This window comes from Cibotium barometz, chromosome 49 (genome assembly GCF_041138505.1).
Source record: "Cibotium barometz isolate CiBa-2024 chromosome 49, ASM4113850v1, whole genome shotgun sequence".
NCBI classification, from domain to species: domain Eukaryota; kingdom Viridiplantae; phylum Streptophyta; class Polypodiopsida; order Cyatheales; family Cibotiaceae; genus Cibotium; species Cibotium barometz.
In genome coordinates, this window is record NC_141094.1 from 14,282,073 (window position 1) to 14,295,823 (window position 13,751).

At 41.8% G+C, this 13,751-nt stretch overlaps 1 protein-coding gene across 2 annotated transcripts in view; it reads left to right on the forward strand.

Annotated features, from left to right (window-relative positions):
- Positions 1-11,105, forward strand: part of LOC147610327 (1-phosphatidylinositol-3-phosphate 5-kinase FAB1B-like) — a 46,247-nt gene extending 35,142 nt beyond the window's left edge. The window contains exons 7-13 of one of the 2 annotated variants that reach the window (XR_015264104.1): positions 5,349-6,371; positions 6,525-6,856; positions 7,014-7,140; positions 7,680-7,835; positions 8,008-9,531; positions 9,729-9,864; positions 10,072-10,208. Coding sequence is in view for 1 of the 2 variants with exons in the window: in XM_086786625.1 (XP_086642751.1) it covers positions 5,349-6,371; positions 6,525-6,856; positions 7,014-7,140; positions 7,680-7,835; positions 8,008-9,864; positions 10,072-10,338; positions 10,432-10,788 (4,119 nt within the window). In the remaining variant the exon portion in view is untranslated. Of the gene's footprint in view, positions 1-5,348; positions 6,372-6,524; positions 6,857-7,013; positions 7,141-7,679; positions 7,836-8,007; positions 9,865-10,071; positions 10,339-10,431 lie in introns of those variants that run through there. The other variant, XM_086786625.1, reaches the window with a different exon arrangement.
- Positions 11,106-13,751: the final 2,646 nt, after the last annotated feature.

Here is a 13,751-nt window from a genome sequence, read left to right on the forward strand (position 1 = left end):
ACAAGCAAATTCAGCTTGTTAAGATTCATATGGATGACAACCCGGCTGATCTGTTGACAAAGAGTTTGCCTCCGGAGCGGTTTGCTCATTGCAGACACTTGATGGGCATTGGATGAGGCCAGTTTCAGCCTTGATATGGCCTTGTATATTATCATGTACATGCTGATTTTTCTTTTCCTTCATTTAAGGGCACTTTGCCTTTAAGTGGGAGGTTGTTGGGGTAAAGGCATTATGCCCACCCTTATAGTGTGTACAAGCCCATAAGTTATAGTACATAGTACACTTAGTACTTTTAATGTACTAAGTGCACTATGTGTACTAGTGCAATATACATGTGTGATAGGGGAGTCACACACTCACATCTTGGAGAGTTGACTTATCCCCACAACTCTCTCTCTCTCTCCCTTGTTCTCTCTGTGTATGTCTCCCACATGAAAAACCTAACCCTAATTAACTCTCCCATTCAAAGGGAGTCGATATATTGGTCTTTCATTCTATCTAAGTCCTTCCCCGTGATTTCGAGAATGGTAGATTCCTGGACTGCCTGGATGCTGGCCTTTCAACTAAGAGCATCTGCTACTGGGTTATTCTTACCAGGGATGTATTCAATCATTCCTTCAAACTGTTGGAAGAGTTGACTCCACCTGGCCAGCCGATCACTCCACTGGGCACTTGGCATGGTTTGTAGCCACTTAAGTGCTTGGTGGTCTGTTTTGACTGTGAAAACCTGTCCATAAAGAAAAGGCTTCCAATGTTTGAGCGTTGTGATCACACCCAAAAGCTCTTTGTGAATAATTCTTTTCGGTGACATCCAATTTTGTACTGTAGTATACCACGGATCTATTGTTCTGCTGGAGAACTGCATCTATGGCTACATTGCATGCATTGGTAATGACCTCGAAAGGTTCATCCGAAGATGCTAACTTTAATACAGGCACTTCTGAGGCAGCTTTCTGGAGTGCATGGAATGCATCAAGCGTCTTGCCTGTGACTAAGACTTTTTGCTTTCAAGTCTTCACCCCCTTGAGCAAGTCGGTAAGAGGTGCTGCAAGGTTGGAAAAGTGATGGACATGGGTACTATAGCCCTAACAAAGACCTACGAAAGAACGGATTTCTTGGGCGGTCTGAGGGATGTCCCAATCTAAGATTTCCTGAACCTTGGATGGATCTAGTCTAATCCCATCGGAACCGATGATATAGCCCAAGTATTAAACTTCCTTAAAGCCGAAGATAGACTTTTTGGTGTTTATGTAGAGCCCATTATCTCGCAAAAGTTGCAAGACTTTCTCCACATCTTTCTCATGCTACTCTGCAGTGGCTCTGAGAAGACTAGTATGTCATCAAGGAATATGAAAACACACTTCCCAATGAGGACTGCGAAAATCCTGGACATCATTTTATTGAAGGTTGCAGGTGCATTTGTAAGCCCAAAAGGCATGACTACGAACTCGTAGTGACCACGCTCTGTCCGGAAAACTGTTTTTGGAATGTTAGCTTCAAAAATGCGGACCTGGTGGTAACCACTCTTGAGGTCGATCTTAGTGAAAAATTTAGCACCGTCTAAACGCTCCAAAATGTACTCAATCCTTGGCATAGGAAACTTATTCTTAATGGTGAGTTTATTTAATGCCCTGTAGTCTACACAAAGACGTGCAGACTTGTCCTCCTTTTGGACAAATAGGATGGGTGCAGCAAATGGTGAGGAAGAAGGCCGAACGAATCCGGCTCGGAGGAGCTCAGATAATTGTCTTTCTAGCTCGCTCTCTAAGGTCTTGGAAAGACGATAGGGAAACTTGCTAGGAGGTTCTGATCCAAGAACCAAATCAATATGATGGTCCTCAGGACGGGATGGAGGGAGACTGGGCGGGAGATCGTCCCTAAGCATAATGTCCTGATGTCTGGATAGGTCTGCTAACCGTGGGACAACTGAAGATGAGAGAGATGCTACTGATAAGGTAGAGGCTGTTTGAGCATGAACATAAAGTAGTGCTCCTTCTGCTTCCTTGGCGGATAGCTCATTGGGCTTGGAGATGTGAAATCAATGGGATACCAAGAATGCTTCTATCCCCACGAATCATGACAGGCTCAAGAAAACCTTTACTGATAGTAAAAGTGTCATGTCCCCAATGGAGAATAGGCTCATACTGGGGTCCCGAATTATCCACTGAAGGGCCTTCTATCCCGTTACTGGAATAGTATTTGCGTTATTATCTTTGTAGAGACTGACGGTGTGACTGACGATAAGCCAAACACAAGATCTCTGAAGACCAAGTGTTGGGCTGAACTGTACTTTGTTGTAGAAACACCAAAGATGTCCAATCTCGAGCCTATGCACTCTTCCCAATGGAATGAGGGAGGGATGCAAAGCTTGGGCTGAGAGAGGGGCTGTTTGGCGCAAGGTTTATTGATGGCTGAATGCTAAGAACTGCTGCGTTTGCTGATGGAGGGTTGAATGCACAAGCGTTGATGCTCCTCTGGCTGTAGGATGACACGCTTCTCCAAAACGCAGATGGCTGAGGTGAATGTAGGGCTGAAGAGTGAAACTCTAATGCACCTGAATGCTGATTGCTGAATTATGAGATGAATGAATGAATGAATATGATGCTGATCTATTTATATGGACCAAAGGAGCCAGTCGGCTGGCTACAGAGCTGGCCGACTGCTCATGTCTACAATAAATGCATAAAAGATGTATAAAATGCTGAAAATGATGGAAAAATTACCAGAAAATTCCTAGTAGATATTCTGATAAATACTAGATGATATTTGGGGGTTCTGCAATGGTCTAGATGCAATGAATGAATGATATGCAATATGCAGAATGCTTTCTAATGCAAACCCTAAGGTTTCTATTGACTTTACATGCATGAATGCATCTCTTCAAGTGGGTTAAGGGACTTTGACTAACTGACTGACTGTCTCAGGTTGAAAATGACCTACGTAGCTCGTGCATGACTTATCCTAGACTAAGGATTACAATGGGGTCACGATGTACGACAAATATCATTCTGAAAGGTACTAATACTGTTACAATGTTGCATTGATGATGACGAGCCAGTTTGTCACCATGCACTACAGTGCAGAGTGCATGTGACACAAAGGTGGGAGTGGCGTGCCATGAGAAAGTGTTTTTTTCCAGTGTTAAAAAAAAACATTATCTCATGGAAATGATGATTGCGTGTGAAGAAAGCTTTTCAAACACGCTTTTTTCAGAAAAGGGTTACATTGCCAAAAAATATGGCACGTTGTTCGAGAAAGCTCAAGAAAGGGCTACTTTTGGCTTTCTGTGTGAAGAAGAGGAATACACAAAAAACTGAAGAAGCAGATGAAGATTGAGAGTGCGAGTGCAAGTGAGATAGCTCGGGGGTGGTCGGGTGGTTCGAACTCTTTCTCCCAAGAGTGCTTCATATCAAATTGTCGTAAGAACTTTCTTGATTATATACAGAGTTGTTCTTTTTTTTGCCTCGAGAATTCGCACAAATTCTATTTTCTTTGAATTGTATTGTGATTTTTGAGCCGAAGCCTCACATAGTAGCCGTTGGATGACCATTGCAGAGGTGGCGTGTAGATGATTTTGAGTGGGATCGTTAAGCTTTTTGACAGAGGAATAGGGTACAGACTTCATGATGTGGGAGCGTAGAAGTTTCATGTGCATGGATCCAGGTTGCTCATGTTTTGCTTGGACAGAGGGGAAGTGTCTCCCGAGGTTCAGCATGTTGGATCACATGGTGGTATGAGACAGTTGGACATTGTCATTGATAAGTGTTGAGATAGAGAGAGGAACTATGACTCCTTGGTACAGATCCAGAGAAATTTGACAAGGTCCTTATGTTTTCTTCATTGGCAAGATGGGAATGCATATCCATGGCTGGGAAGATGGGAGGTGGTGACATCTCTGGAGTGACTAAAGGGGGATGATCTCAGGTTGCTATGTGGTTGCACATGGATCGGTCATGGGTGGCTTGCTAGAACAAGTTTGTCATGAGTGCTTGCTAGATGGATCGGCCACGGGTGGCTTGCTAGATTGATCAAAACGAGTTTGTTCTCGGTGGAAGTCCGTGTGGCAATAGTATTCAGAGGAGACTTGTTCATCATGACCTAGGTAGTTGGTTGGATGCGAACAACTTGAAGTTGAAGTCAGCACGGACGACGTGTGACACTTCTGGACCATGCTATCACTCACATGGTTTTGTCCTATGTACATTGGCTTAGCTTGGGCACATGGGCACTATTGTATGTGTATGGAGAACTAGTTTTGGGGACCATGGACTGGCCAGTGGGTGGGCTAGTGTGGGCATGGACCTAATTTGGTCCAATTGGCACCAATTGGCCAGGGTTGGCAGGCAGTCCAGACCCTGTAAATAGAACCCTAGGGTCTTGTATTCATCATTTACTCATGGGAGCCCTTTGAGGCACTATGGAGCTCTTCCACCCACTGAAGGGGCTTGGCCCCGCGCAGGTGGAGAGAGAGAGATGATCATTGTAACTGCTTGTTCGTTAGCAATATATTCTCTATTATGACAACCCTATCAATTGAACTTCAATTTTTCAGAAATTTCTATTTTTGTAATGCCCTTGCATTCTTTGTTGCAAAACTTGTTCTAGTGTTTCCTTGTTTGTATTTTTTTGTTGTTAAATAAGTGCAAGTATTTTCTCAATTTGATATTCCAATCTTATGAATGTATATATGTTTTTTAGGGGTCCTTTGAAGCCATCTTGTTCTAACAAAGATCAACCATGTTATAGCATAAGTCTAATGATCTACATATGTGCGCACTAATACCTTTGTGGTTGGTTTTTCTTGGTTAAGAATGTGATCCCTTTGTCCTGCACAGTATCTGGAATGGGCATGACTGAAATTGAGATGATATTTAATCAAATTGCATGATAGGCCAGGATTTTCTGTAAACCCAACTTGTGGGTAGTCCTGCAGGCTTGCAAAAATGTGTTTTGTTGCCCATGCAAAGCAAGAGAGTCACATCTATAAGAACTATTCAATGCTTTTGGTCGGTGAAAGGATTATTACATTCTATCATTAATTTCTGTGTTTTCTTCTTGTTTAACTCTTTCTTTTTTGTTAAAAAAGATATGGGATTTGAAAAGCAATAGAGGCTGGTGTAACCAGCAATTTAACTGGACTGGCTATCTTGTTTCATTAGAAAGCTATACAGGTCTCTAATGTGGCTTTTGAACTGAATTGTTTTTTTCTGTATTTGGTTGAAGTGCCTGTGATAATCTTTTAAAAATCCCCTCCTCCTCTTTGTGTCGATGAACTCCTTTTTCTTTTTGGTTTGTTGAAGTATCTTATGCATTCTGGCTATCGAATTTACTTGGCTATTAGTTTTCAGATCTTGCTTAAGGGATCAAATGGCGATGAATTGAAGAAGGTGAAGCGTGCAGTTCAGTTTGCAGTTTTTGCAGCTTATCACTTGGCATTAGAAACCTCATTTCTTGCGGATGAGGGTGTTGATTTGCCTGAACTTCGTCTTAAATCCCCATTGAGTGTTGCTCTGCCAGACAAAAAATCAAAATCAGACATGTCTATTTCTACAGTATCTGGTTTCTTAGCTCCATCATTACAAGCTGGAAGTCAAGCACAAGTTTGTGCTGTATCATTAACAAGTACATCAGTTTCAGCCCTTTCAAATTTAACAGTCAATTTAAGTGACTTGGGTTTGAGAGAACCGTCACCTGCAGCATCCGTTCCAATGTCTGGGAACTCTTCATTGGTGTCTTCAAGAGCTAATTCTCCTTTAAGCAGTCCTTTCAGGGGCCATGAAGTTTCAAATGATGCAGATAGTGTAAAGCCTTACACTGGTAGCACAAGCTCGGGGCTTCGTGAAGTGATCGGGGCAACCTTAGGGAAGCTCTCACCAGCCATGACACTTGAGGATTTTGGACAAGGTGTACTGGGATTTACTGCTTCCTTGAGGGGTTTCCTGGAGGCTTCATCTGCAGCAAAGGCATCTGAGTCACCACCAGCAACCAAGTTGTCTGCTTATGATGGACCTGTCTTGGTAGAGGAAAATACTGGTTTATCTGCATTTGAAGACATATCAAAGAGTCCTGCACAGGTGCCATCTATCTCAGCAGAAAACCAGGCAGTAGACCCACCATTGGAAAGGATGGATTCAAATTGCACTGCATTAGAACTTCATCATGTAACCAATCAGGATGATGATGACCAAGATTTGAGCCGAGAAGATTTTCCACCCTCTCCCTCTAATCATCAAAGCATCCTGGTTTCGTTTTCCAGCAGTTGCTTAAGAAAAGGGACTATTTGTGTAAGAGGCCATCTTTTCAGAATCAAATACTATGGCACTTTTGACAAGCCTCTCGGAAGATTCTTACGAGAAACTATATTTGATACGGTATACATGTCTGTGCTCTTTTTATCTGCAAAGATTTTCATGAAAATTGTATGAACCTCACATTTAGGAAATGGAGTTTGTGGTCTTGTTTGGAGGCATTTTGATGTAATAAGCTGAAAACTTTGTGAATCACCTCTTTAAATGGCATGACAGACTTACAGATGTCCAGCTTGTGGAGAACCAAAAGATGCCCATGTTGATTGCTATACTCATCGGCAGGGAAGTTTGACAATTTCTATTCACAAGCAGAATCAGGCTTTACCTGCTGGTGAGAGCGAAGGGAAAATTTGGATGTGGCACCGTTGCTTGAAATGTGCCCGAGTCAATGGTATCCCTCCAGCAACTCGCCGGCTAGTAATGTCAGATGCTGCTTGGGGCTTATCGTTTGGCAAGTTCCTGGAGCTAAGCTTTTCAAATCATGCAGCTGCAAGTAGAGTAGCTTCTTGTGGGCACTCTTTGCACCATGATTGTCTCCGATTTTATGGGTAAGCGTAGTCGCTTTATTCTTATGATGTATTTTGACGTCAATTTGTGATTTTACTTTTTATTCATGCTGTTCCAAGATAGTCGAGATAATCAGAAACATCTGCAAATGTGATGGTAATATAGAGGTGTGAACATAACTCGTGAGGATGGTTGCAGGTTTGGAAATATGGTGGCCTGTTTTCGGTATTCTCCTGTTAATGTATATTCTGTCTATCTACCTCCAGCCAAGTTGGAGTTCCATTACTCTGAGCATCAGGATTGGCTACAGCAGGAAATTGATGAGGTATATATATTCAGCTTTGAATCTCACCAAAACAATAACTTCCAATTGTCAGTAGACTTGCAAAACAGAAGTATATATTGATTAACTTGTGAGAACATTCTTGCAAAAAATCATGAAATTTTCTCTCTTTTTGAAGTACAAAAGAAGTCCCCTTTTATCGGGAACTAGTCTAACTCCTGTAACAAGGAGAGCTTGATGCCGTCTCTCCTATTTTAACACAAAAATTACGTAAATTTTTTTGTTAAAATGGAGAATATTTAGTGACCAGCTGGCATTAGTCAAGACTCAAAATGGTACCTTACCTTTTATATGTTCATTTGATGTCTCGGGTGATGGTAAACTTTCCTCCTTCAACTGCAGCCAATGGCTTCTCAGGGCTTGTTGGACTTGAGGTGTATGCTGGCATTATGATAGTTTGTCTAAGTAGACATAGACTCAAATGCCATGTCTAAATTGTTTTGTTATGTATCCCTTTCAGCATTATTGATTTTCTTGCAGTCTTGTGGAAGCCTTGGCTTATTTGTAAGATGCCTTTACAGATTGCAGAAAAAGGTGGCCTGTTTTTCAAAGATGTCTTCAATCGTCTTCATCAAATTCAAAAGAAAATAACTAGCGTTAGTGGGAAAGTTCCAGAGGCTAAGAATCACATTTCTGAATTGGAAGATATTTTATGGAAGCAGAACGACAGTTTTCGAGTAAAGCCTGATCCTCCATGAACCTATTAAGAAGCCGTTCACATCTTGATCTTTGTGTTGTTTTCACCACGTTCATCATCTCAGCAGAATGCAGGTTCTCAGGAGTACATTTGTATACCATGTGAGAATTACTTTGTGTTTACACTTTATTTGTTGTAACTTGTGTTTTCAGATAGCTTTACATAATGCAGCATCATGCCATGGAGCTGATCAGCCACATGTTGATATTTTGCAACTCAACCACATAAGACGAAGCCTTTCCAACTGCTCTTCTTTGTGGGAAAATCGCATACAAAGCCTGTTATCCTCTTTAAAGTCACCAAAGTCTTCCTCTGGGTTTGATTCAGGATTGATTGGAGATTCGTTTTTCTCATTTCTGAAGGATATCAGCTTTGGAAGTGGCAGAAATCGAAAATCTGATGTCACTAAAGAGGCTTCTGTTGCAGCAAGTTCAAATTTGGATGGTTTTAACCTGGAGCTTATTCAAGGCACTGGTGCCCCTGCATGCAGAGGTCGCATAATTCTAACCAATAGTGTCCTGTTGGAAAGCATGAAGGCAACTGAAGGAACGGTGCCAGTCGTTGATGTGGAGGTTACCCCCGAAGTGTGGGAGTCTGTCACTGCCAATATGTTGGCAGATTCATATATTACAGGAGTGCACTCAATGAAAGAACCAGTTAAAGTAAAATTTTCAGCAGAGGGGTCCTTGGCATTGTCAAAAAAAACTAGGACTGAGGCCTTTAACAACCCTGAGAGTCTCTCCTTTTTAAATTCAGGATTGGAAGGTATGTTGCATGCAAGCAATTGTTCGTCAGGAAGTAGCTCTTGGCCAACTAAACAAGCAAGGGTAATCGATGCTAAACTTTTGATGAAGGGGGATGTTGGGGTACACAGGTCATTATCAGAGGGCCATTTTTCTGCTTTTAGAGATGTTTCAGCTACATTTGACGCTGCATGGACAGGTGAAGGCCAGAGCACAGATGCTCCTGGGTTGGATTTACCATTAACTGAACAACAAGTCACCATATCTAAAGGGATCGCAGAATCAGGGGCTGCTACCAATGAGGAAAGTAAAAGGTCAAGTTCTGAGACCTCTGATGAAGGTTCATTAGAACATTATACACAGAAGCTTAGCCCTAGTGTTGATTCACAATCGGCAAGCACCCTCACCTCACCTGCCAAAGCAGGGGAACCATCTGACATTGAAGGCTGGGTAGGAGCGCCCTATTCAAGCTTCTCTAGGCCTTACAGTGGGAGTGGTAGTAGCACATTGTCAGTTTTGCCTCCAAGGGCAGATGCACAACTGCTATCTACCTCGCCTTTTGTTGTTTTCCATCCAGAGCAAGTAGCAGTAGAGGAAGGGGTTAAAGTGTCACTTCCTGCAGGGATCAATGAGACAGTGGTTTCTGTGTATGATGATGAACCGACCAGCATTATTGCCTATGCAATCATTTCACAAGAACATCAGGGGCATTTGTTTGATAAAACAGACAAGCAGAAAGACAAGGAGAAGGAACACAGAGAAAAAGACAAGGAAAGGACACTGCCAGATTATAATGGGGGTGGCATTTTTCACTCGGTTCAGCTGGTGGAGGGCATTTTAGAGCAAGGGGACGGTAAAGAAAGTATTCTGTTAAGCTCCAATGAATTGTCACCTGATGTTCCAATGCTATATTCCAAAGCCATGCATGCTAAGGTAAACTTTTCTGACGATACTCCGCAAGGAAAGATAAAATACACAGTTACATGCTACTATGCAAAACAGTTTGATGGTTTAAGAAAGAGATGCTGTCCAAATGAAATGGACTTTATTAGATCTCTTTGCCGTTGCAAGAAATGGGGGGCACAAGGTGGAAAGAGTAATGTTTTTTTTGCTAAAACTGCGGATGACAGATTTGTTGTCAAACAAGTCACGAAAACTGAGCTTGATTCATTCATCACATTCGCTCCTGCATATTTCAAGTACATATCTGATGCACTTGTCACAGGAAGTCCAACTTGCCTGGCAAAAATCCTTGGCATTTACCAGGTCAGTGCTTATTCCATGTATAGGTTTCATCAATCCAAACATCAGTTTTGTGTCTGGGAAAAATGCCTCTCGTTTATCTGGTCTTTGCTTTGTACTTTGCTCTCAGGCGCAAATGATCATTTGAACTAGCAGTTTGGTTCTTGTTTGTTTAGGTTGGGCTTATTCAAAGCATGCAACACTGGTTTGTAACTGGGGTATGCTTGGCAGGTAATGGTTAAACATGTAAAAGGTGGCAAGGAGGTACGCATGGACCTAATGATAATGGAAAATCTGCTTTATGGACGTCACGTTACTCGAGTCTATGACTTAAAGGGTTCTTTAAGGTCGCGATACAATGCAGATGCAACTGGGAAAAATGCTGTTCTGATGGATCAAAATCTGCTAGAGTCAATACAGACCAATCCTATTTTTATCAGCAATAAAGCCAAGCGATTGTTAGAGAGAGCTGTATGGAACGACACAGCTTTTCTGGCGGTCAGTTGTCAATAACTATTTGCCTGCTGGTTTTACATGGTAAATTTGAAACTTCATGCCTGTGACTTCTTTTGAATCCTTTTGGGCTTGCAGTCTGTAGATGTTATGGACTACTCCCTACTTGTCGGTGTAGATGAAGACAGGCGAGATTTGGTTCTTGGCATTATTGATTTTATGAGGCAGTATACATGGGATAAGCACCTTGAAACTTGGGTGAAGACTTCTGGTATACTTGGTGGTCCAAAGAATGCCACCCCAACTGTGATATCTCCAAAGCAGTACAAAAAGCGGTTTCGGAAGGCTATGAGCACGTACTTTTTGATGGTTCCAGATCAATGGTCACCGCTTACTGTTGTTTCAGGTCTACCACATTTTGAGTTTGTTGATGAAAGCTCCTCAGTTGCTGTCAAATCTGGATCTTTAGATGATTCTGAAAGTCTAGTAAATTGAATTTCGGGATGACTTGCAAGGCCAGTAAATGACGGTCTCCCTTGTACACTAGCAATTTCCCCCTAAGGATAGGAAACTTATTACGAGGCGTTTCTTATTTGAGAGAAGGTTCCTTCTTGTGTACTCTTTAACACCACTTTGTAGTCTGCAATGTCAAATTTCACTGTACATGGTAAATGTTTTGTGCTTACTCTTCAGCAGTCTCTGGTATGCTGCTTTACCCTTTGTAGACTTACTGTGTAAGGGTGATTCGAGAATCCTGCATCACCCAAATTTTCCTTTCTTCTATAAGTAGGGTGTATTGTCTATTTACTTCACCCGACTTTCCTGTCTTCTATAACTAGGTTTTTGTTTACTTCTATGCTTCAGATAGGTTGGATTTTCCTTAACCGAGTTTTTGGGCAGGTATGACATTTTACTGGCATGCACTTGGTTTCTTTTTGTCCTTTTTTAGTAACATCTCTGAACGAGTTTTGATGACAGAATTCTGGCAGCATTTGTACCTGACAGAGCAGTAGACAAACTCAAACACATTTTCCATATCCTTCTGTAAGATGTTTGTTTTACCTAACACTGGCTCATTTTGAGTCTTTTGATCTACGTGATTTTTGCACTGAGGGAGTCGTTTCACTGAAAGGATCAAGCAGGTAAGCGTTACACAACCTATGCATTGAAATTTCAGGTGTGAAGTTTTGCTGATAGATTTGGCTGCAGTTTATTGTTTCAGAGCTGGCAGGTTTGTTCCATCACGCAGTTGGAGCATGTCTGCTGTGCTGTGGTACGATTCAAGGGCAGTTGCTGGACATGTTTTGTAGGCCTGAGCAGGTGCTAGATTGAGAACTTTTGGTGGTGGTTTCTGGAGATGATTTTTTCGTGGATTTAGAATCTCTGTCCATAGCTGGAATTTTTTGGGAAGCATTACGAACTGTGTTGTACCTTTAGTCAAAAAAGGATGTGAATACACCTAAAATTTACATCAGTTTTGCTTATTCTTCAATGCAAAAATATGATTACTTTAGCATCAATGGATCCTTCGTTCTGACTTGCTGCATCATGCTGTAGTGCCGAGTGCAACATTTTGTAGAGCAGTGTGCTTGTGACTTAGATGGAGAGCATAATTGAATGGCAACCCTCTCAAAGGAGAGAATATGAGGGGGACGGATCTGTGAGATGTAATAATGGCTTTTGTAGTGAATTTTGTCTAGCCGCCTGTTGTTGCTCAGGGAAGGCTTCATTGGCAAGTGGAAGGAACGACATGGTGCTAACAAGTACTCACCCTTCGCCATTCCCCCTGAGCATTCCTAAAATGTCATGACATTATTCATGGTGGAAAGCATCTCAAGGAATATCATAGATACATTAAAAAGTAAATAGAGGATAGACAGGTGGCTATGTTCAAAGTCATCGTGCACTTGCAGCACATTTGATGTGCATTAAACTATAATCCTTGCTTTTTATAACAATTTGGGCATGTGATGACAATTTGAGAGTAGCAATCTTATACATGCATTAAGTCATTAAAAAGTGAATAGTGGATAAAGAGGTGGCTATGCCATGCTTCATCACATTTGATGTGCATAAAACTATAATCCTTGCTTTGTAAAGCGTTTGAATGCATTCTAAAATTCTAGTGATGCGTTCTAAAATTTTAATGATGGGTATTGAATCATAGCATATACAACAAGATTTCAATTCTTGTGTAAGGGTATTCATAAAGCCTCATGTGAATAAAATCATAAACATATGGGTTAGTGATTCATCGAGAGTTGATTGGGGTGCAGAGCTTGGTTTTACTTGGATCAGCAGAGGATGCACTGCTAGATATTTGGCATGCCAAGTTGGGATTGATATTTCTTATGCACAGCAGTTTGCTCCGGTACTTATGAGTATCCGGAAGAAGCTCCTCCATTGGAGCTCCAGGAGATTAGATTTAGCCTCTAGAGCTTTGGTGGCTAATTAGGTCGAGCGAGACTGGATGCCCAACATGTTTTTTGTTCACAGAGGCTGATATTAGGGCATCATCTTCCCCTCTTATTGCAGCCATTGTCAGAGCATGGAGAAGCATGAGATATTTTTTGCGACAAAGGCTTCCTAGGTCTTTGGACGACGAGGTTGACCGATAATCTATTATGTGGAACGAGTTCATTAGGGATGAGGCTGGTTGGCCACTTGGTGCATCTCGTTATATGCTGGGAGAGATGCACATACACAGTTCTTGCTTGGAAGACCTTTAAGAGTCTTTCGGAGGATCGGAGAGTTACATCCACTTAGCATCTTAGGGGCTTTCGCATTCGTATTGAGTAGATTGATGCAGCTATTCCGCATGAGTGGCTTTCTGGGACCTTTCACGGAGACCATCATCCGAGCTGGCTGGGAGTTTTTTTAAGGATAGGCATACCTCTACAGGTCATTGCTCTCCCAGGCCAGGAGGATACAGATTTCCTCATTTATTCTATCATGCCTGGTGGGAGATTGAGGAGATGTAGTATGGAGGAGATCACACACATACACACACAGCTAATTGAATGCATCTTAAATAAATGAAAATAACAATAAAGAGGTGGAGTTATTTATGATCCATGTACTTTACCAAGTTTATCTAGTACAAGAGGACACTAGGGAAGAAAAGATAGAAGACATAGAAAGAAGGAAGAGGTAGAATTGGTAGAGAGGAAGGAGAAGTTGCACAATATTTGCGTGTGTACCAACATTTCCATCCTTTCTATGTCCTTGGTTAAAGAGGGGGACAAAAAAAGGTGGGGTGATGGAGATAAAGAAGAACTAAGGGGACTTGGCGAAGATGTGTTCAGCTCTTGTGCTAATGGAGGGAAAAAGGGAGAGGAGACAAAGAAGGGGAAAGAAATAGACTTGGCCTAGATGTGATCCTAAAAGGCACCAATTTTGTGGTGTTGTATCTATTGCACTACTGCGCACTGCATTAACTCTGCAATGCTACAAATGAT